This window comes from Pan paniscus, chromosome 10 (assembly GCF_029289425.2).
Source record: "Pan paniscus chromosome 10, NHGRI_mPanPan1-v2.0_pri, whole genome shotgun sequence".
Lineage (NCBI taxonomy): Eukaryota > Metazoa > Chordata > Mammalia > Primates > Hominidae > Pan > Pan paniscus.
Genome location: NC_073259.2, coordinates 119,662,366 through 119,685,853, shown reverse-complemented (window position 1 = coordinate 119,685,853; position 23,488 = coordinate 119,662,366). Strand labels below are relative to the sequence as shown.

The following is a 23,488-nucleotide window of genomic DNA, read 5'->3' as shown; positions in this document are numbered from 1 at the left end:
CTGGCCAACATTGTGAAACCCTGACTCTACTAAAAAAATGCAAAAATCAGCTGGGCGTGGTGGCAGGTGCCTGTAATCCCAGCTACTCAGGAGGCTGAGGCAAGATAATCGCTTGAGCCCGGGAGGCGGAGGTTGCAGGAGTGGAGATCATGATACTGCACTCCAGCCTGAGCAACAGAGCAAGACTCTGTCTCAAAAAAAAAAAAAATTTTTTTTTTTTTTATAGAGACTTGGTCCCACTATATTGCCAGGGCTGGTCTCAAACTCTTGGGCTCAAGAGATCCTCCCACTTTGGCCTCCCAAAGTGCTAGGATTACAGGTGTGAGTCACTGCATCCAGCCTCCTGGCCTTCATTTATTTGAACATTTTCAAGCATCTACTGTATGACTCTCTCCCATTTAAGCTCTAGTATTATTGAAGATTCTGCTAACTATGAGTATGAGTGCCCTTCAAGCCATAGGGGACAGAAATAACTTTTTTTTTTTTTTGTGATGGAGTCTCGCTCTGTTGCTCAGGCTGGAGTGCGGTGGTGCCATCTTGACTCACTGCAATCTTGGCCTCCTGAGTTCAAGCAATTCTCCTGCCTTAGCCTCCATAGTAGCTCAGATTACAGGCGCCTGCCACCACACTGGCTAATTTTTGTACTTTTATTATTATTGTTATTATTATTATTTTTGAGATGGAGTCTCGCTCTGTCTGCACTCCCAGGCTGGAGTGCAGTGGCATGATCTCGGCTCACTGCAAGCTCCGCCTCCAGGGTTCACGCCATTCTCTTGCCTCAGCCTCCCGAGTAGCTGGGACTACAGGTGCCCGCCACCACAGCCGGCTAATTTTTTTGTAGTTTTAGTAGAGATGGGGTTTCACTGTGTTAGCCAGATGGTCTCAATCTCCTGACCTCATGATCCGCCTGCCTCGGCCTCCCAAAGTGCTGGGATTACAGGCATGAGCCACCACGCCCGGCCTATTATTTTTTTTTTAACGGAGTCTCACTCTGTCTCCCAGGCTGGAGTGCAGTGGCACGATCTCGGCTCACTACAACCTCCGCCTCCTGGGTTCCAGCAGATCTCCTGCCTCATGCTCCCGAGTAGGTGTGATTACAGGCATGTGCCACCACTGCCGGCTAATTTTTGTATTTTTAGTAGAGATGGGGTTTCACCATGTTGGCCAGGCTGGTGATGAACTCCTGACCTCAGGTGATCCACCCGTCTTGGCCTCTGAAAGTGCTGGGATTACTGGTGTGAGCCACTGTGCCAGGTCCTAATTTTCCTATTTTTAGTAGACGTGGGGTTTCTGCATGTTGGTCAGGCTGGTGTCGAACTCCTGACTTTAGGTGATCTGCCTGCCTCGAACTCCCAAAGTATTGGGATTACAGGCTTGAGCCACTGCACCCAGCCGGGAATGACTTTTACGGTCAGCCTGGAATAAATGGTCTATTTGTAAAGTGGTGTAATAATATTGCACAATAAAATGAGATCAAAGGGTTTAAACAAGCCTACGAGAAGGAAAAGTTGAAAAATCATAGACTCACAGCCCATGCCAAAATCTGGATGAAAGCTGAAAATTTCAGCCTCTCTGGCTGTCTTATCTCTACAGGCAGCGATTGGGCCATTCCACATGTGGCCTGTTCTTTCATTTTCCTGAAACATGACCTCTGAAAGGTTCCTTGCAATTTGAGAAGATCTAGTATAACCCCTTGTTTTCGATGAAGAACAATGAGGATGACCTTCCCAAGGTCACACATTTCTGGACAAGCAGCTGTGCAGAAACTATACCTGGTGCTATTTTCATCAGGATGGTTCTAATAGTCCAGGGTGAGATGACCAAGAATCTAGAGTTTGGAAATCATCAGGTTGTTAAAAGAAGGCTTCTCAGCTTTGTTCTGCGTTCCGGAAGGCATCTTGTTAAAAGAACAAGTTTTCGGCCAGGCGTGGTGGCTTATGCCTTGTAATCCCAGCCTTTGGGAGGCGAGGTGGGCGGATCATGAGGTCAGGAGATCCAGACCATCCTGGCTAACACGGTGAAACCCCATCTCTACTAAACATACAAAAAAATTAGCTGGGCGTGGTGGCGGGCGCCTGTAGTCTCAGCTACTTGGGAGGCTGAGGCAGGAGAATGGCATGAACCCGGGAGGCGGAGCTTGCAGTGAGCCGAGATCACGACACTGCACTCCAGCCTGGGCGACAGAGCGAGACTCCGTCTCAAAAAGTAAATAAAGAAAGAATAAAAGTTTTTTTATTGATATTCAAATATCTCACCTCCAATTGTGATGATTACACAAAAAAGCCACCAATTGGTTCCTCCCTACATGCCCATCCTTTGCAAAGTTATTTGGCTGTATATTTCCCCACCCCTCAAATTTTGTGCTTGGCCACATGTCTTGCTTTGGCTAATGTGACATTAGAAAATGTGACACAAGAAAAGACCTGAAAAGTGCCTGTGCAGAGTTCAAGACCAGCCTGGGTAACACAGGGAGACCCTGGCTCTACAACAAATACAAAAATTAGCCAGGCCTGGTGGTGCGTGCCTGTGGTCTCAGCTACTGGGGAGGCTGAGGTGGGAGGATTGCTTGAGCCCGGGGGTGAAGGCTGCAGTGACTGTGATCATGCCATTGTACTCTAGCCTGGGTGCCAGAGCAAGATCCTGTTTCAGAAAAAAGGCTGGGTGCAATCGCTTATACCTATAATACCAGCACTTTCGGAGGCTGAGGTGAGAGGATCACCTGAGGTCAGGAGTTCGAGACCAGCCTGGCTAACATGCTGAAACCCTGTCCCTACTAAAATTACAAAAATTAGCTGGGCATGGTGGCAGATTCCTGTAATCCCAGCTACTGAAGAGGCTGAGGCAGAAGAATTGCTTGAACCTGGGAGGCAGAGGTTGCAGTGAGCCGAGGTCGCATCATTGTACTCCAGTCTGGGTGACAAGAGCAAAACTCCGTCTCCAAAAAAAAAAAGTGCCTGTGCAGTGGGGCCTGCCTTCTCTTGCTGTTCTTGGGAACCTAGTATGTACGGCCATGTGAATATGTCCAGGCTAGCCTGCTAGATGACTACAGACCTGTGGCTATGCTGCCCCTATCATCCACAGGTGACCGACAGCCAATTGCCAGACATGTCAGTGAGAACATCCTAGACCACCCAACCCCAGTTGAACTAGCTCAGAAGAGAAGTGTCCAGCCAACTCTCAGAAAATTTTTATTTTTTTGAGATGGAGATTTGCTCTTGTTGCCCAAGCTGGAGTGCAATGGTGCGATCTCGGCTCACCACAACCTCCACCTCCCAGGTTCAAGCGATTCTCCCACCTCAGCCTCCTGAGTAGCTGAGATTACAGGTGTTCACCGCCATGCCTGGCTTTTTTGTATTTTTAGTAGAGATGGGATTTGTCACTGCACTTAAGCCTGGGTGACAGAATGAATGTTTTCGTATTTTTAGTAGAGATGGGGTTTCTCCATGTTGGTCAGGTTGGTCTTGAACTCCTGACCTCAGGTTATCTGCCTGCCTCGGCCTCCCAAAGTGCTGGGATTACAGGCGTGAGCTACTGTGCCCAGCCAACTCTCAGAATCTTAAGAAAGAAATAACATCTGTTGTTTTCAGCCACTATGTTGGGGGTGAGTGGTTTGTTACACAGCAGAAGCTAACGAATACACAAATATTCAGGAAGTTTTTAAAAAGGGTTACATAACTGAAAAATAAATTCGCATGTCAAGATCATTAGAAATCACAGTAGCGGGATTTCTTGAGTCATTTTCAGGACACCAGGAGACTATAAATTGCTTATTGCTGCATCAAGATTTGTCCTGTGTTGACCCTCTGAGGATAGAGATTAGTCACATGTACATGGAAAGAAACAAGAACCCTGATCAAAGAAGAGTGAGACCAACTCACAGAGAGCCTCAGTTCTAACCTCTTTCAAGCCTGCAGAAGGCTAGTGACCAAGAGTAGATCCCCTGAAGGCTCCTGTGGTTTCTTGGTTCCAGTGTCTTCTGATGAACTTAGAATGATGCTTTTCCCAATGCCTGCAAGGCGACGTCACAAGCTATTAACTAACTGCAATAAAAATTGGCTTCGGCCGGGCGCGGTGGCTCATGCCTGTAAGCCCAGCACTTTGGGAGGCCGAGGCGGGTGGATCACAGGGTCATGAGATCGAGACCATCCTGGCTAACACGGTGAAACCCCATCTCCACTAAAAATACAAAAAAAAAAAAAAACTCTCCGGACGTGGTGGTGGGCGCCTGTAGTCCCAGCTACTCCAGAGGCTGAGGCAGGAGAATGGCGTGAGCCCGGTAGGTGGAGCTTGCAGTGAGCCGAGATCGCGCCACTGCACTCCACCCTGGGCAACAGAGCGAGACTCCGTCTCAAAAAAAAAAAAAAAAAAAAATGGCTTCATCCAGTGGGAGAATGAAAATTCTGGGCCAGGCACAGTGGCTCACACCTGTAATCCTAGCACTTTGGGAGGCCGAGGCAGATAGATCACTTTGACCCAGGAGTTTGAGACCAGCCTGGACAATAGGGTGAGACCACGTCTCTACAAAAAAATACAAAAATTAGCAAGGCATGGTGGTGTGCAACTGTGATCCCTGTCCCTGTGCGCATGTATCTGCTTGGGAGGCTGAGGTGGGCAGATCACTGGGAGGAGAGGGTTACAGTCAGCTGAGATCACACCATTGCACTCAAGCCTGGATGACAGAGCTAATCCCTGTCTCAAAAAAAAAAAAAAAAAAAAAAAAAGGAAACTTCTCCACTGAAATCACATACGATGGAAACACTTAGGTAAAGAAGGTCCCCTAACTGCCTGGAATTGCTTGGGTCATTGTGGGTAGCGTTGGATGTTGGCCCCATCGTCCTGGCCCATGGCTGGTAGCCATTAGCAGGTGCATAGGAAGCGTGTGCCATTGTAGGCCTAATTAAGCAAACTTGCAAAAATGGAGAATTAGTCTCAGATCAAATTATTAAGTACCCACTATGCTCAGATTGACTCCATGTAGGTGGCAACAGGAGCAGAGGGCTCTGCCTGCTTCTACTGCTCCTATATTTGGCCAATATGACATTTCAGCAGAAAAAAATCCAAATGTGGCAGAAAAGCATGCAGGATTAAATTTCCTGCCGGGCGTGGTGGCTCACACTTGTAATCCCAGCACTTTGGGAGGCTGAGGCGGGCAGATCACGAGGTCAGGAGTTCAAGACCAGCCTGGCCAACACAGTGAAACCCCATCTCTACTAAAAATGCAAAAATTAGCTGGGCGTGGTGGTGTGCGCTTGTAATCCCAGCTACTCGGGAGGCTGAGGCAGGAGAATCGCTTGAACCCGGGAGGCAGAGGTTGTAGTGAGCCGAGTTCATGCCATTGCACTCCAGCCTGGGTGACAGAGCTAGACTGTGTCTCAAAACAAACAAATAAAAACAAAACAAAACAAAAAAATCTTCCTGAAAGTGGCCTTTCCTTTCTATTTCTGTGTGACTTAGGATTTCCTGCCTAGAGTTTGAAAATGGTAGTTTCTGTTTGAATAACACAAAAGTAAAGTGGTGTAGACAATAAGATATTTTTTCTTTTCTTTTCTTTTCTTTTTGAGATGGAGTCTTGCTCTGTCACCCAGGCTGAAGTGCAGTGGTGCGAACTTGGCTCACTACAACCGCCGCCTCCAGGGTTCAAGTGATTCTCCTGTCTCTCCTGTCTCAGCCTCCCGAGTAGCTGGGACTGCAGGTGCAGGCCACCATACCTGGCTAATTTTTTTTGAATTTTTAGTAGAGACCAGGTTTCACTGTGTTAGCCAGGGTGGTCTCGATCACCCAGCCTCCTGATCTGCCTGCCTCACTCTCCCAAAGTGCTGGGATTATAGGCATGGGCCAACATGCCCCCAGCTCTTTTTATTTTTTGAGACGAAGTCTCTCCCTGTCGCCCAGGCTGGAGTGCAGTGGCCCGATCTCAGCTCACTAAGCTCCACCCCCTGGGTTGAAGCAATTCTCTTGCCTCAGCCTCCCGAGTAGCTAGGATTATAGGCACCCACCATCAAGCCCTGCTAATTTTTGTTTGTTTGTTTGTTTGTTTTTTGAGACAGAGTCTGGCTGTGTCGCCCAGTCTAGAGTGCAGTGGCGCAATCTCGGCTCACTGCAAGCTCTGCCTCCCGGGTTCACGCCATTCTCTTGCCTCAGCCTCCTGAGTAGCTAGGACTACGAGTAGCTGGGACTACAGGTGCCTGCCAACACGCCCGGCTAATTTTTTCTATTTTTAGTAGAGACGGGGGTTTCACTGTGTTACCAGGATGGTCTCGATCTCCTGACCTTGTGATCCGCCCGCCTCGGCCTCCCAAAGTGCTGGGATTACAGGTGTGAGCCACTGCGCCCAGCCTGTTTTTTGTTTTTTTGGGATAGAGTCTCACTCTGTCATCCAGGCTGGAGTGCAGTGGCATGATCTTGGCTCACTCTAAACTCTGCCTCCTGGCTTCAAGTGATTCTCCTTCCTCAGCCTCCCAATTAGCTTGGACTACAGGTGCACACCACCACACTCGGCTAATTTTTTATATTTTTAGTAGAGATGGGGTTTCGCCATATTGGCCAGGCTGGTGTCGAACTCCTGACCTTGTGATCCGCCCACCTTGGCCTCCCAAAGTGCTGGGATTACAGGTGTGAGCCACCATGCCTGGCTCTAATTTTTGTATTTTTAATAGAGACACGGTTTCACCACCATGTTGGCCAGGCTAGTCTCAAACTCCCGACCTCAAATGATCTGCCCGTCTCGGCCTCCCAAAGTGCCGGGATTACAGGCGTGAGCCATGATGCCCAGCCTCTTTTTTTGTTTTGAGACACGGTCTCGCTTTGTTGTTCAGGCTGGAGTGCAGTGGCACAATCATGGTTCACTGCATGCAGCCTTGACCTCCCAGGCTCAAGTGATCCTCCCACCTCAGCCTCCTGAGTAGCTGGGACCACAGGCATGCCCCGCCACGCCCAGCTAATTCTTTTTCATTTACTTTATTTTTATGTATTTTTTTAGATGGAGTTTCACTCTTGTTGCCCAGGCTGGAGTACAATCGCATGATCTTGGCTCACCTCCACCTCTAGCTCCTGGGTTCAAGCGATTCTCTTTGCTCAGCCTCCCGAGTAGCTGGAATTACAGGGATGTGCACCAGCCTGGCTAATTTTGTATTTTCAGTAGAGATAGCGTTTCCACATGTTGGTCAGGCTGGTCTCGAACTCCTGACCTCAGGTGATCCACCCGCCTCGGCCTCCCAAAGTGCTGGGATTACAGGCGTGGGCCTCTGCGCCTGGCCTATTTTTTTATTTTTATTATATTTTTGAGAGAGCCTCACTTTGTCACCCAGGCTGCAGTGTTGTGGCACGATCTCAGCTCACTGCAACCTTGGCTTCCTGGGTTCAAGCAATTCTCGTACCTCAGCCTCCCAAGTAGCTGGGATTACAAGCACCCGCCACCACGCCCAGCTAATTTTTTTTTTTGTATTTTTAGTAGAGACGGGGTTTCACCATGTCGGCCGGGCTGGCCTCAAACTCCTGACCTCAGGTGATCCACACGCCTCGGCTTCCCAAAGTGCTGGGATTGCAGGCATGAGCCACTGTGCCTGGTTTTTTTGTTTTTGTTCTTGTTTTTAATTAATTTTTTTCCTATAGGAACCAACATGCGTGCACTGTCAGTTTTTAAGGCATTGCCAACTTGTCCCCTGCAGGTGGTGACTTCTATAATAATCACTATTCCTTGAATAAAGAAACAGGCAGTCATCAGTGGTGCCAGTTCACTAGAGCCCTGTATTTGATGAGACAAAGGAGAGAAGCTGATTTTTTTCAAGAGAGCCACCTTAGGCCTTTACTTTTTTTTTTTTTTTTTTTTTTTTTTTTTGAGATGGAGTCTTGCTCTGTCGCCAGGCTGGAGCACAGTGGCACGATCTCGGCTCACTGCAACCTCCACCTCCTGGGTTCAAGCAGTTCTCCTGCCTTAGCCTCCCAAGTAGCTGGGACTATAGGCGCACACCGCCATGCCCAGCTATTTAATTTTTTTTTTTGTATTTTAGTAGAGATAGGGTTTCACCATGTTGCCCAGGCTGGTCTCGAACTCCTCAGTTCAGGCAATCCTCCCGCCTCGGACTCCCAAAGTGCTAGGATTACAGGCGTGAGCCACCACACCCGGCCAGGCCTTTACTATTCCATATAGGAAAGCAGTTTAGAGCCCAGATGTTGGAAACAGACTTTCTGGGTTCGAATTGCACCTTTACCATTTAATAAATGTGCCCTTAGACAAAGTGACTCACTCTCTGTATGCCCTAGTCTCCCCATCTGTAAAAGGGGAATAATAATCCTATCTACTTCTCAGGGTTACTACAGGGTTTCTTAACCTCAGCACCATCGTCATTTTGGGCTGGATTAATTCTTTGTGCTGGGAGATTGTCCTGTGCATTATAGGGTGTTCAACAGTATAAGGACATAGAAAAAAACAAATTTGGTTTCTCCTATACTCTCACAATACAACATAGAACGCTTCTGGGCTGGGGCGGTGGCTCACGCCTGTAATCCCAGCACTTTGGGAGGCTGAGGTGGGTAGATCACCTGAGGTCAGGAGTTCAAGACCAGCCTGGCCAACGTGGTGAAACCCCGTCTCTACTAAAAATACAATAATTAGTTGGGCATGATGGCGGGTGCCTGTAATTCCAGCTACTCGGGAAGCTGAGGCTGGAGAATTGCTTGAACCCAGGAGGCGGAGTTTGCAGTGAGCCGAGATCACATCATTGTACTCTAGACTGCGCAACAGAGCAAGACTCCACCTCAAAAAAAAAAAAAAAAAAAAAAAAGGCTTCTGACACCAGCCAGGCGCAGTGGCTCAGGCCTGTAATCCCAGCACTTTGGGAGGCCAAGGCAGACGGATCACCTGAGGCCAGGAGTTCAAGACCAGCCTGGCCAACATGGTGAAACTCTGTCTCTTCGAAAAAAATACAAAAATTAGCTGGGCATGGTGGTGCGTGCCTGTAATCCCAGCTACTCAGGAGGCTGAGGCAGGAGAACTGCTTGAACCCAGGAGGTGGAGGTTGCAGTGAGCCGAGATTGTGCCACTGCACTCCAGCTTGGGTGACAGAGGGAGACTCTGCCTCAAAAAAAAAAAAAAAAATGCGTTTGACACTAGATGTGTGGGGGCTTTTCCCTACCACATATCAAGCAAGCAATTCTGGAGTGTGCACCTGGGCACCTCTAATTCAATTCAATTCTGGCACTATCTACCTGGAGATAGCATCGGATCACACCCCCGACTTCAGATGCCAGTCACAAAAACAGGCTGTAAATCAGGGCCCCAGCAAGAGATCGGGGTTCCCACGATCCCCTCCTCAGGTTTGATTACTTTGCTAGGGTGGGTCACAGAACTGAGGGAAACACTTCTGTTATTACAAAAGATACAGCCAGATGGAAGAGAGGTGCAGGGCAAGGTATGTGGGAAGGGGCAAGTCACACTCCACGAACCTCCACCTCTTCAGCTATCTAGAAGCTCTCAGGGATGGGTATGGTGGCTCATGCCTGTATTCCCAGCACTTTGGACAGCTTACACAGAAGGATTGCTCTAGCTCAGCGGGCGGATCACAAGGTCAGGGGATCAAGACCATCCTGGCTAACACGGTGAAAACCCGTCTCTACTAAAAATACAAAAAAAAAAAAAAAAAAAAAAAAAAATAGCCAGGCATGGTGGCGGGCGCCTGTAGTCCCAGCTAGTTGGGAAGCTGAGGCAGGAGAATAGCGTGAACCTGGGAGGCGGAACTTGCAGTGAGCTGACATCGCGCCACTGCACTCCAGCCTGGGCGACACAGCGAGATCCGACTCAAAGAAAAAAAAAAATAGGCCAGGTGCAGTGGCTCATGCCCGTAACCCCAGCATTTTGGGAGGCCGAGGTGGTTTGATCACCTGAGGCCAGGGGTTCGAGATCAGCCTCGCCAACATGGTGAAATCCCGTCTCTACTAAAAATACAAAAATTAGCCGGGCGTGGTGGCGCATGCCTGTAATCCCAGTACTCAGCAGGTTGAGGCATGAAAATCGCTTGAACCCAGGGAGGCAGGGGTTGCACAGGGCTGAGATCATGCCACTGCAACCCAGTCTGTGTGACAGAGCAAGATTCCATCTCAAAAAAAAAAAAATAATAATAATAAATAAAAGCTCTCATAACCCAGCTCTTCTTGGTTTTTATGGAAGCTTCATTCTATCGGCATGATTGATTAAATCATTGGCCACTGGTGATCAAGTTAACCTTCAGCCTCCCTTCCCTCCCCAGAGGCTGGGGGATGGGGCTGAAGAGTCCCAACCCTGTCATTATTGTCTTTCCTATGTCCAGCCCTCATACTGAGGCTGTCCATCACTTTGGAGATTTTGAGAATTTTAGGAGTTGTGTGCCAGAAAACCAGAACAAACACCAAATACCTATATTTAACAATATCACAAACAGCATACCTGGTCTGTACTCACAAGATGCCAGGAGCATTCCCCTCCAATCGTAACAAACAGAAATGTGTCTAGACATTGCCAAATGTCTCCTGAGGGGGCGATGGAGCTGGGGCAAAACTGTCCTTGGCATTGAGAAGCAGCAGGTTGTTACAAGGATTCAATGAGCAAGTTATTGTGCAGGTAGCACTTAGAACATGGTTGGCACATAGTAAATGCCATGTAAAGGTCTACAATTATTATTTTCATTATTGTTCTCTAGCCTGCCTTACCTTGTGGAAAATAAATATTTTGATAATATGAGGGCTTAAGCAAAACGGTGTGTATGGTTAAGCCCATATGTGATTCTACTGGGGAACAAGTATCCAAGTCCCTATTCTGAGATTGAAGGTCAGCAATGTCAGTATTCATTATAGTCTGACTCTTCTGGGGTTCCATTGTAGGACTCACCATATCCCGAAGCAAACTAACAAGATCCCATGCTAATGGCCAGTTCAGCTGTCACTGGTCTGCACACATCCATTTTAAATCCCTTCCTGCATTCTCCAAATCATGCATACTTCAGATCTTCGGCTTTCCATAAATCTGTGGCCCTGAAACAACAGGCTGCCCACCAAACTCACCCCCAAAAAGAGGGTGAATAAAAACAAAAAAGGGAGAAAGAGGAAAAACAAAAGGCTGAGTTTCTTTAAATTTCTGGCTCTGCAGAGCCCAAGCATTTCCAATGAAAAATAAAGAATTCTTTCTTCTGTGTCTATTTCAGCTGGCAACCAGCTTTGCCTTGTGAATAATGTTACTGCATCATTATTCTATCCCACAAGGTAAAACAAAACGAGCAACTTAACAACCAGGAGTGTGCTTGTTTGGAGGGAATGGCTCATTTAAAAGCTCTTTAAATAATGTTGCTGTGTTCTCTACAATTTTGCAGCTCCCCACCCTCCACTTTTTTCAAACCTATGGGAAAGTTGTTACTTTGCACACAAGGTATATAAATAATGCCTTCCTGGAAGCCCTCTCCCCCAAACACTTTTCATTTTTTAAAAAATAATGTTTTTTATTGCATTTACTCTTTTGGGATTCCTGGAGTGTCTACAAATAGATGAGCCTCTATGAATTCTGAGTAACTGTGGTTAGAAAAAAAAACATTGGTTTAATTAGCCATGGTCCTATTTTTGATATTACATCTGCTTTTTTTTTTTTTTTAAATGAAGATTGGTCTATACAAAAACTTGAAGAGGATGAATTTGGGGGGATGCAAGTTAGTTCTGATTTGAATTAATTTTCATGCTTTTGAAAGTGAAATCAAGAGTATTTAGTGAATAAGATACCATCATACATTAAGCAAGATCAAGGGAAGAGAAATGAAAAGGCATGATTGCAGAAATGTGAATTGCCAGGAATACTGGATCACGTGATATGTGCTTCTGTAGTGAGTGCAAGCAAATCACTCTTCACAGTTCTGCTCCACATAGCTCCATCAGTTTGTCATCCCCAAATCCCGAGACTTGATTAATCATTGAAGTGATGAAAATTAACAGGCTCAGCCGGGCATGGTGGCTCATGCCTGTAATCCCAGCATTTTGGGAGGCTGAGGTGCGTGGATCACCTGAAGTCAGGAGTTCGAGACCAGCCTGGCCAACATGGTAAAACCCTGTCTCTATTAGAAATAAAAAAATTGCCAGGCGCGGTGGCTCACGTCTGTAATCCCAGCACTTTGGGAGGCCGAGGCGGGCGGATCACGAGGTCAGGAGATCGAGACCATCCTGGCTAACACGGTGAAACCCCGTCTCTACTAAAAATACAAAAAATTAGCCAGGCCTGGTGGCAGGCACCTGCAGTCCTAGCTACTTGGGAGGCTGAGGCAGGAGAATGGCGTGAACCCAGGAGGCGGAGCTGGCAGTGAGCCGAGATTGCGCCACTGCACTCCAGCCTGGGCGACAGAGCGAGACTCTGTCTCAAAAAAAAAAAAAAAAAAGGAAATAAAAAAATTGGCCAGGTGTGGTGGCGCACACCTGTAGTGCCAGCTACTCAGGAGGCTGAGGCAGAAGAATCGCTTGAACCCAGGAGGCGGAAGTTGCAGTGAGCTGAGATTGTGCCACTGCACTCTAGCCTGGGAGACAGAGCAAGACTCTGTCTCCAAAAAAAAAAAAAAAAAAAAAAAAAGCTGGGCGCAGTGGCTCACACCTGTAATCCCAGCACTTTGGGAGGCCGAGGCGGGCAGATCATGAGGTCAGGAGTTTGAGACCACCCTGGCCAACATGGCGAAACCCCACCTCTACTAAAAATACAAAAATTAGCCGTGCACAGTGGCAGGCGCCTGTAATCCCAGCTACTCGGGAGGCTGAGGCAGAAGAATCACTTGAATTCAGGAGGTGGAGGTTTCAGTGAGCTGAGATCACACCACTGCACTCTAGCCTGGGCAACAGAGCAAGAATCTGTCTCAAAAAAAACAAAAAAGAAAAGAAAAGAAAAGAAAATTATTAACAGGCTAATAAAAGGGCCCTGTGGCTTGCTGGAGGGTCAATGAAAATCAGAAAGCAAGTATAGAATCTACTGGACTAGATTCCCAAGTCTGCAGGTCTGTCTCCAAGCTCTCTCACTTGAGATATTTTTTCGTTTCTGAAATAGTGGCTGAAATGACCATAGCTATTTTTGAAGTTGAAATTTTAGTAACACTTCTCAATATCAGAACTCTTTCAGGAGAGTACTGTTCACTGCCTTTGCAGACAACTCTCTGACTCTCTGCTTTTGTTTAAAGGGGTGTCTGAAAATCATTTGGGGGAAAGGAGAGCATTCAAAATGTTCACTTGTTGGTTGGGTGGTGTGGTGGCTCACACCTGTAATCCTAGCACTTTGGGAGGCCAAGGCAGGCAGATCACTTGAGGTGAGGAGTTCTGGCCAACACGAAAAAATGTCGTCTCTACTAAAAATACAAAAATTAGCTGGACATGGTGGTGAATGCCTATAATCCCAGCTACATGGAAGGCTGAGCGGGGAGGATCACTTGAACCCAGGAGGTGGAGGTTACAGTGAACTGAGATTGTGCCACTGCACTCCAGCCTGGGCAAGACAGCAAGACTCTGCCTAAAAACAAACAAACAAATCCCCCAAAACTAACAAAAATTAGCTGGGTGTGGTGGTGCACGCCTGTAGTCCCTGATACTCTGAAGGCTGAGATGGGAGGATTGCTCGGGACCGCCTGGGAGGCAGACGCTGCAGTGAGCCAGATTGTGGAACTGTACTCCAGCCTGGTTGGCAGAGTAAGACCCTGTCTCGAAAAAAAAAAAAAAAAAAAGTATTGTTTTAAAATTCAGGTGGGGAGGATTTCACAGTGTCTGAACACCAGGAGGCAAGAATCATTTGGGACCGCCATAGAGGCTGCCTGACACACCACTTCTTTTAAGGTGCATTACTCTAATATATATATATATATTTTTTTTATTTTTTTGAGATGGAGTGTCACTCTGTCACCAGGCTGGAGTGCAGTGGCATGATCTTGACTCACTGCAACCTCTGCCTGCCAGGTTCAAGCGATTCTCCTGCCTCAGCCTCCCGAGTAGTTAGGACTACAGGCGCACACCACCATGCCCAGCTAATTTTTGTATTTTCTTTTTTTTGAGACAGAGTCTCACTCTGTTGCCCAGGCTGGAGTGCAGTGGCGCCATCTCACCTCACTGCAAGCTCCGCCTCCCGAGTTCATGCCATTCTCCTGCCTCAGCCTCCCAAGTAGCTGGGACTACAGGCGCCCGCCACCACACCCACCTATTTTTTTGTATTTTTAGTAGAGACGGGGTTTCACTGTGTTAGCCAGGATGGCCTTGATCTCCTGACCTCGTGATCTGCCCGCCTTGGCCTCCCAAAGTGCTGGGATTACAGGTGTGAGCCACCACGCCTGGCTAATTTTTGTATTTTTAATAGAGACAGGGTTTCACCATGTTGGCAAGGATGGTCTCGATCTCTTGACCTCAGGTGATCCGCCCACCTCAGTCTCCCAAAGTGCTGGGATTACAGGCATGAGCCACCGTGCCCAGCCTACTCTGATATTTTCACATAAAGCTTAAGCCTTGTGAAGTCCAGAGAAAAGGTAGTTTCCATAAATAAATAAATAAAATAAAAATAAATAAACTTACCACATCACCCAACAATTTCGTTTGTAGGAACCAACCCAAGATAAATGAAAACATATATCCACATGAAGAGATATGTTCACAAATGTTCATAGCAGCATTATTATTTTTCTTTCTTCTTCTTTGTGTGTGTGTGTGTGTGTTTTAGCAACTCTATTAACTGAACGAGACAGGGTCTTGGTCTGTTGCCCAGGCTAGAGTGCAGTGGCGCATTCGTAGCTCACAGCAACCTTGATCTCCTGGGCTCAAGCGGTCCTTCTGCTTCAGCCTCCCTAGTAGCTGGGACTATAGGTGCGTGTCACCATGACCAGCTAATTTTTTTTTTTTTTTTTTTTTTTTGGAGACAGAGTATTGCTGTGTCACCCAGGCTTCAGTGCAATGGTGCAATCTCGGCTCACTGTAACCTCCGCCTCCTGGGTTCAAGCAATTCTCCTGCCTCAGCCTCCCAAGTAGCTGAGATTACAGGTGCCCCCCACCACGCCTGGCTAATTTTTTGTATTTTTAGTAGAGACGGGATTTCACCATGTAGGCCAGGCTGGTCTCGAACTCCTGATCTCAGGTGATCCACCCACCTCGGCCTCCCAAAGTGCTGGGATTATAGGCATGAGCCACCACGCCCGGCCAACCAGCTAATTTTTTATTTTTAAAGTTTTTCATAGAGACAGGGTCTCTCTATGTTGCCCAGGCTGGTTTCAAACTCCGGGGTATTCAAGTGATCCTCCCATCTTGGTATCCTAAAGTGTTGGGATTACAGGAGTGAGCCACCAATCTCAGCCCCAGCAGCATTTTCATAATACTCAAAAAGTTGACACAATCTAAACATCCACCAATTGGAAAGTAGACACAAAATGTGGTATGTCCATACATGGAATATGACATAGCAATAATAAGGAATGAAATACTGCTACATGCCACAACCTTAGATAAACCTCAAAAACATTATGACAAATGAAAGAAGGCAGACACAAAAGGCTGCATGCTGTAAGATTCTACTTATGTGAAAAATCTGGACAAATCCATAGAGAGAAAATGTAGATGAGTGGTTGCCTGGGGCTAAGGATGGGAACCAAACTGCCCACCATTGAGAAGGATCTTTTTAGGGTAATGGAAATGTTCTGAAATTAGTGGCAATGGTTGTGCAAATTTACTGTGTAAATTTACTGAGAATCATTAAATTGTACACAAAATAGGTGAATTTCATAGTATGTAAATTATATCTTGATAAAACTGTTAAGTTTTTATTCAATGGTAGTGAGTTAAAACAAACTTTCTCAGCTATGTCAGCTTCAGGCCTTCTTTTTTTTTAATTTTGAAAAATTTTTTATGGAGAGGAGGGTCTCACTATGTTGCCCAGGCTGGTCTCCTACTCCTTGGTTCAAAGGATCTGCCTGCCTTGGCCTTCCAAAGTGCTGGGATTATAGGTGTAGGCCACTGTATCCAGCCTAGGCCTTCTTATTCAACTTGCATCGACCTGAAACTTACTATTTTTTTTTTTGAGACGGAGCCTCGCTCTGTCGCCCAGGCTGGAGTGCAGTGGTGTGATCTCCGCTCACTGCAAGCACCGCCTCCCAGGTTCACACCATTCTCCCGCCTCAGCCTCCCAAGTAGCTGGGACTACAGGTGCGCATCACCACACCCAGCTAATTTTTGTATTTTTAGTAGAGATGGGGTTTCACCACATTGGCCAGGCTGGTCTCGAACTCCTGACCTCAGGTGATCCACCGGCCACTGCCCCCCAAAGTGCTGGGATTACAGGCGTGAGCCACCACACTGGCCAAAACTTGTTCTTAAGATTGTATTCTGGGACCTTGATTCCAATCAGAGAAAAGTGATTGTATTTTTTTATTTTTATTTTTTTAGATAAAGTTTCGCTCTTGTTGCCCAGGCTGGAGTGCAGTGGTGCCGTCTTTGGTCACTGTAACCTCCGCCTCCTGGGTTCAAGCGATTCTCCTGCCTCAGCATCCTGCGTAGCTGAGATCACAGATGCCCACCACCACGCCCAGCTAATTTTTTTGTATTTTTAGTAGCGATGGGGTTTCACCATGTTGGCCACGCTGGTCTTGAACTCCTGACCTCAGGTGATCCACCCGCCTCGGCCTCCCAGAGTGCTGGGATTACAGGTGTGAGCCACCGCGCCAGGCCAAGTGTTTGTATTTCTATTAAAGAAAGAATATAACGGGACACCATTGCCGACCTGCTCCATTGCAGGCCTCCTTGTTGTTCCTCAGACTCCCCCCTCATAGCTTTTGCCCTCGCTGTGCCCTCCACCTGGAGCGTTTCTCCCCAGGATCCTCATGCCCATGCTCATTTAGGTCCCTGCCCCATGTCACCCTCTCCAGGAGCTTCCCCTCACAGCAGCCCCGGCCTGTGTACCACAGCCGGGTACAGGTATTTTTTTGTTTCCTCAACTGGTTTTTTAGTTCCAGTTTCCTTTAGGTTACTTTTTAAAATTTATTTATTTATTTATTTATTTATTTATTTATTTATTTATTTATTTATTTATTTTTTGAGACGCAGTCTCGCTCTGTCGCCCAGGCTGGAGTGCATGATCTCGGCTGACTGCAACCTCCACCTCCCGGATTCAAGCAATTCTCCTGTATCAGTCTCCCAAGTAGCTGGGATTACAGGCGCCCACCACCACACCCGGCTAATTTTTATATTTTTGGTAGAGACGGGGTTTCACCATGTTGGCTAGGCTAGGTTAATTTTTAAAGGGTTTTGCAATGGTCCCTTGATCTACTTTTTACCTTAGATGGGAAATAAAACTGATTTCCTACATTGGCAGAATACAATGATCATTTTTGCCTGGACTATCTAGGAGGTTAATTTCAGTTGGGCTACTGAAAACTGCTGGTTCAATCATTCTCCACGTTTATCTAAGTCTTTACCTTTATCTGGACAGTTCTAGGACACTGAGGGGAATTTTGGTGTTTCTTCCCCTATTATTTCCTGAAGTCATTTCACTTTAAAAAACAACAGATTCACTGCTCAAAAAAAAAAAAAAAGTTACCTACTTTCCACTTGCTTCCAGTTTAACTGCAACACATTTTAAAAAGAGTCTACTGTGCTGGCTGGGTAAGTTAAATTAAAACTTCTAAAGGGTCCAAGGTCTAAAGTTCGCACATTCTTTTGAGGTCGGTTCTGTCTCTACCGAGGGAGATCCCATTATCCGTAGTTCTACCAGTCCCAATCCCATATATTTCCTTTAGAATCTCATGAATGAGGAAAAAGAAGTTCAAGTGAGGGAACATAGGTTCAAATGAAGGTCAGATACCTAAAAGAGTTTTCTGGTGACTGTGCGCGGCTGGGGTGGAAAAAGTGGGGAAAAGGTACCCAGATGTGGGTGGCCCCGGAAGGTTGCTCCACTCCAGCCCCGGCAGGGCAGGACAGCGCGGCCTGCCTGGTAGATGCCCAGAGCCACTGGAGCGCCTACTGTGTGGCGGGCGGGGGACGGCAGGAAAACGGCAGGATGCTGTGTCCCCTGAATCTGGCAGGGTTCTAGGTGCTTTACACGTAGCAAGACACATTCTCCGCCCCAAGACACTCGCAGTCCATTTTCTGGGTTGCATCAGGTGGGGGCAAACGAGGTCCCCGCAGAAGTGAAGACGCTGAAGGAATACAGTAGAAGAAATGCTTCTCTCCTGTCCTCCACACCAGGCAGGCCCCAGAGGCTGAGACCGACACGCCCTCCCCGAAGGGCAGACCCGCCTCGAGGAGGGCGGATCCGGGTAGGGACCGCCGCCTGGCCCTCACCCGACCCCCGAGAAAGCAACCCAGCGCGCCGCCCGCTCCTCACGTGTCCCTCCCGGCCCCGGGGCCACCTCACGTTCTGCTTCCGTCCGACCCCTCCGACTTCCGGTAAAGAGTCCCTATACGCACCTCCGCTCCCACCCGGCGCCTCGGCGCGCCCGCCCTCCGATGCGCTCAGCGGCCGCAGCTCCTCGGAGTCCCGCGGTGGCCACCGAGTCTCGCCGCTTCGCCGCAGCCAGGTGGCCCGGGTGGCGCTCGCTCCAGCGGCCGGCGCGGCGGAGCGGGCGGGGCGGCGGTGGCGCGGCCCCGGGACCGTATCCCTCCGCCGCCCCTCCCCCGCCCGGCCCCGGCCCCCCTCCCTCCCGGCAGAGCTCGCCTCCCTCCGCCTCAGACTGTTTTGGTAGCAACGGCAACGGCGGCGGCGCGTTTCGGCCCGGCTCCCGGCGGCTCCTTGGTCTCGGCGGGCCTCCCCGCCCCTTCGTCGTCCTCCTTCTCCCCCTCGCCAGCCCGGGCGCCCCTCCGGCCGCGCCAACCCGCGCCTCCCCGCTCGGCGCCCGCGCGTCCCCGCCGCGTTCCGGCGTCTCCTTGGCGCGCCCGGCTCCCGGCTGTCCCCGCCCGGCGTGCGAGCCGGTGTATGGGCCCCTCACCATGTCGCTGAAGCCCCAGCAGCAGCAGCAGCAGCAGCAGCAGCAGCAACAACAACAGCAGCAGCAGCAACAGCAGCAGCAGCAGCAGCAGCCGCCGCCCGCGGCTGCCAATGTCCGCAAGCCCGGCGGCAGCGGCCTTCTAGCGTCGCCCGCCGCCGCGCCTTCGCCGTCCTCGTCCTCGGTCTCCTCGTCCTCGGCCACGGCTCCCTCCTCGGTGGTCGCGGCGACCTCCGGCGGCGGGAGGCCCGGCCTGGGCAGGTGGGTGTCGGCATCCCAGCCCCCTCCGCTCCGGGCCCGGCGTCCCCTCCCCCGCGGCCCGCGCCGCCGTCCCCGCCCCGTGACCCGCCGGGCTACCCGGGGTGGGCTGGGGGCCGGCAGCGCGGGGGAGACTCGCTCGGGCCTGAGCCCCGAGGCTCGGCCGGTGGGCGCAGCCGGGGTCCTCTGGGATTGTCAGGCCTGTCCAGCCTCCCGCAGCATCCCCGCCCCCTCCCCCAGCGGTCAAGATGGAGGGAGCGGGCGGCCTCCCCTCCCCACGCGTGTTGGCAGGGGTTCTCGGGTAGCGGCGATGGTCAGCCCCGGCTCCCCCTTCCGCACGATCCTCCGCCCGCAGCGTGGGGATGCTCGGGCAGCTCCTCCACTCCCGGTTTAGGTGTGAACGTTGGAGGGGTCTGGAGGTTTTGGTGGCGTTTTCCGGAACATGTCCCCCTCCATGGGGGACATCTCGGGAGGGGAGAAGTTAGGGCCGCGTCCCCCGTGCCGGTTAAAGGGGTAGGCACCGGGCTCCTCCGGAATCATCAGGGTCTGTCGGGGCTCTCTCCCCGCCCCCTCCCAGTCCTGGGAAAGATGGGAGGACGGGGTGGAGACAGGTGGGCCTTGGCCCCCGCACCCCTCTGCGTTCGTGTCCGAGGCGGCGGCGGGGGCTCCCGAACTCCCCTGAAATCGTGGGGCTCCATGTGGCCTCCGGCAGCGTTCCACCCTCCCCCACCTGGGGAAGGGAAGGGGTGGGGAGTGCCCGGCCCCGTCCCGGCCTTCCTCCTTCCCCCGCCAGACCTCTCCGGCGCGCGGGTGGTGGCCGATCCGCATTGCTGTTCGAGGCCGCAGTGGAGAAGGCGCCTGTGGAACATCGGTGGGTGAGGGCTGGACCCAGGCTGGACCCTGGAGATCCGGGGTGGCGGTGCTGGTGGCAGGGGGCGGGCACCCTGCGCACTTATCCCAACCCCCGCCCCAATTTCGGAAATGCTAGGAGAGAGAGATTGCAGCAGGGGACGTGGTCGGGTTCCTGAAGGCAGAAAGGCGGGTGTTTACTAGCGTCTTTTTCCCTCCTAAGCCGGGGTTGTAGTAGGGGCTGGGGGCTCAGTGTTGTCCCGGCTAACTGGGTTTGACTCGAGGGTGTGTTTGTGCAGGAGGGCCTGTTGGGGGTGGCGGGCGGTTGTCAGTTCGTATTTCACGAACTAAGAAAATGCTTAGTGTTCAAAGGGAGAAGCAAACGTCAATAGACTCCATTCCATTGTGGCCGGTGTCCTTAACTTCGGGAGTGCCGCCAGAGCTTACCAAGGGCACGCAAGTCCATTTCCCTTGTGCCTCAAGTCCATCCGTGTTGTAGGCACTACTGTGCCTTCTTTAGGCCTAGGCCGCCGGCTTGATGGCGGGTGACCGGCGTCCTCCTTAAATAGGCATCTTGGGCTTTGGAAGGTGGAATAAGAGGATTTTTCATTCACCCGAGTTTTCTTTTTGAAAACACATTTTCAGCAACCCATTTCCAAAGAATTTTTATTTACAGCAGAAATTCCCCATCAAGAGGAATCAGCTGGTTTTTAAGGAATTCTGCTGCCTTCTAAGGGGGCGGAAACAGTCGGTTATTTGACTTTACACGCCCCGCCCCCCCTTCCCCTTCTCTGAGTCTGAAGCATCCCAAACACTACTTAGCCAAACTAGTTCAGATGAAGTGATCGTTTCCCCAAGTAGGTTAACTTCAGTTTCCCTTTTTCGTTGGCATCTAGCGAAAAATGAAAAAATTTAAAATACAATTTTTATAGAAAAGGATGTATTCTGTTTTTACTTTCTTAGGTATTAGGAAGAGATTTGGCAGATACATTCAACATGTTCAAATATATAAACATTAAAACTAAGGTTATTAAGTTGCATTGACTACTAGGCTTACAAATTAGATTATAAGAGAATTTGCTTCTGAGTAGTTTGAGTGATCAAAGATATTTGGAATGTTTTAGTACCACAAGGTCTTTTTTCTGTTCCTTGAGGCTTTACAACAATTTAAGGTTAATTTAGATTTTTCCTTGCTTTAAGTTCTTTTACTTGAGACCTAAATGGCAGCCCTTATTCTTTCTGATGAATAGGTGAAATTTTGTTTACTGTGTTGGATTTGTGTAATGTGAAGTTTTATTCTTGAACAGATCGTTAATGTACTTGTAGAATTACTTTGAATTTGAATCACTTTCCTGCATTCCTTGTAAATAAATTTCAGCTTCTAGAATCTCCTCACTTAGGTTTGTGCGTATCAACAGTGAAAATAAGTCTCTGAGAGCAAGGGTGAAAAAAATGCAGCATTCGGTTTGACAAGTTTCGAGATAGCAAAATATTCTTGAAAGTCTGGAAATTCACATCTGCTTTAAGAAACATTTCATAATTTGACTTTTTGTGTGTGTGTGTGTGAATAGTTTTTCATGACTTTCAGAAGTGATTTATTTTGTTCTTTGTTATACATATTTTTGAAGGTGGCTGTTTTAGGAAAGATAATGTAATCACAATATTAGAACATAATTTTACTGTAATCTAATTTTGTGTGTGTGTGTGTGTGTGTTTTGGATGGAATCTCACTCTGTCGCCCAGGCTGGAGTGCAGTGGCCTGATCTCAGCTTACTGTAGTCTCTGCCTCCTGGGTTCATTTAAGTGATTCTCCAGCCTCAGCCTCCCGAGTAGCTGGGATTACAGGTTCGTGCTACCACACCTGGCTAATTTTTTTGTATTTTTAGTGAGGACGGGGTTTTGCCATGTTGGCCAGGCTGGTCTCGAACTCCTGACCTCAAGTGATCCACCTGCCTTGGCCTCCCAAAGTGCTGGGATTACAGGCGTGAGCTACTGCCCCTGGCCAATTTTTGTATTTTTAGTAGAGATGGGGTTTCACCATGTTGGCCAGGCTGGTCTCGAACTCCTCCTGACCTCAAGTGATTCGCCAGCCTCGGCCTCCCAAAGTGCCAGGATTACAGGCAGGAATGAGCCACTGCCCCCAACCATCAGTCTAATTCTTATTTTTGCTTTTTACCTTTTCATTTTTATGTAGTAGAGGTGATTGTGTATGTTATTTTGTAGTTAGCTTTTTTCCCCTGAACGTTGTATTGTAAATGTAAATTTTTTTTTTTTTTTTTTTTGAGACAGAGTCTCGGTGTTTGCCCAGTCTGAAGTGCAGTGGTACGATCTCAGCTCACTGCAGCCTCTGACTCCTGGGTTCAAGCAATTCTCCCACCTCAGCCTCTTGAGTAGCTGGGGCTACAGGAATGTTCCACCACACTTGGCTAATTTTTGTATTTTTGGTAGAGACAAGGTTTCACCATGTTGGCCAGTTTGGTCTCGTACTACCGACCTCAGGTGATGCGCCCGCCTCGGCCTGCCAAAGTGCTGGGATTGCAGGCGTGAGCCACTGCGCCCGGCTGTAAGGTTTTTACTTAACCATTCTATTGTTGGGAATTGGGTTTCCACTTTTTTGTTATAGATAGTGGTGCAGTGAACATTTTTAAATAGCTTTTTGCTTCAGTGTAATTATTTCCTTAGAGAAAGTTACCAAGAGTGGTTTTACTAGTTCAGAGGGCTTCAGGATTTTTATGGCTCTTGCTAGCGGTGCTCTATTATTCTGTAGAAGACTTGTATTACTTCCAGTGCCAAGAAGGTTGCTCTTCCATGGAATGGTTTCTTTGTAGTTTGTCAAATATTGTGGGGAATTTTTAAAGGAAAAATTGCATTTTTACTGTCAAGTGCATATATTATTAAGTGCTTTTGTTAGTTACTGGATTATTGATATTTGAGTTTAATTTGGTTCCTCTGAGGATTTAATAAGGTAATATATATGAAGATGTTTTGAAACCTGTAACCATTATTATTAATGAGGGTACTTGGTTTATCTGTCGTGCTGATAGTACTGAGTAAAGTGCAGGAATGAAATTCCTGAGGAACTGTTCTAAAGCTTTGTTGTTGTTGTTAACCTTTCTTTTTCATCTGAAAGTGTTTTTTATTAGCTGCTAGCCTATGACCAAGTTATTTTTGGTAACTTTTTTGTAATTTCATGGCACTATTGGGAATTTTCGCTGGTTGACTCTTCTTCTTCTTCTACATTCCCTTCCCCATTAAAAATAAAAATATGGATTTACAATTGTTACTCTATTCCTAAACCTAAATAATATGACATTAGAATTGCTTGGGATACAGGATTCAGTCTGAATAAAATATTTTTCTTTTAGTGATTTTCAGCTTAGTATTTTTACTGCTTCTTTCTCTTGAGGCATTGCAACTTAAAAATTGTGCTGTTTAGCCAGGCGCCTGTA

The 23,488-nt window shown here is 48.5% G+C and overlaps 1 protein-coding gene across 50 annotated transcripts in view; it reads left to right on the top strand.

The window, feature by feature from the left end:
- Positions 1–18,456: 18,456 nt before the first annotated feature.
- ATXN2 (ataxin 2) overlaps positions 18,457–23,488 on the top strand; it is a 148,806-nt gene continuing 143,774 nt past the window's right edge. For 23 of the 50 annotated variants that reach the window (XM_063593689.1, XM_055096166.3, XM_063593685.1 and 20 more), the window contains exon 1: positions 18,457–19,193. In XM_063593689.1, coding sequence (XP_063449759.1) covers positions 18,457–19,193 — 737 coding nt within the window. Of the gene's footprint in view, positions 19,194–19,836; positions 20,062–23,488 lie in introns of those variants that run through there. The other 27 variants (XM_063593679.1, XM_063593682.1, XM_063593678.1 and 24 more) reach the window with 7 other exon arrangements.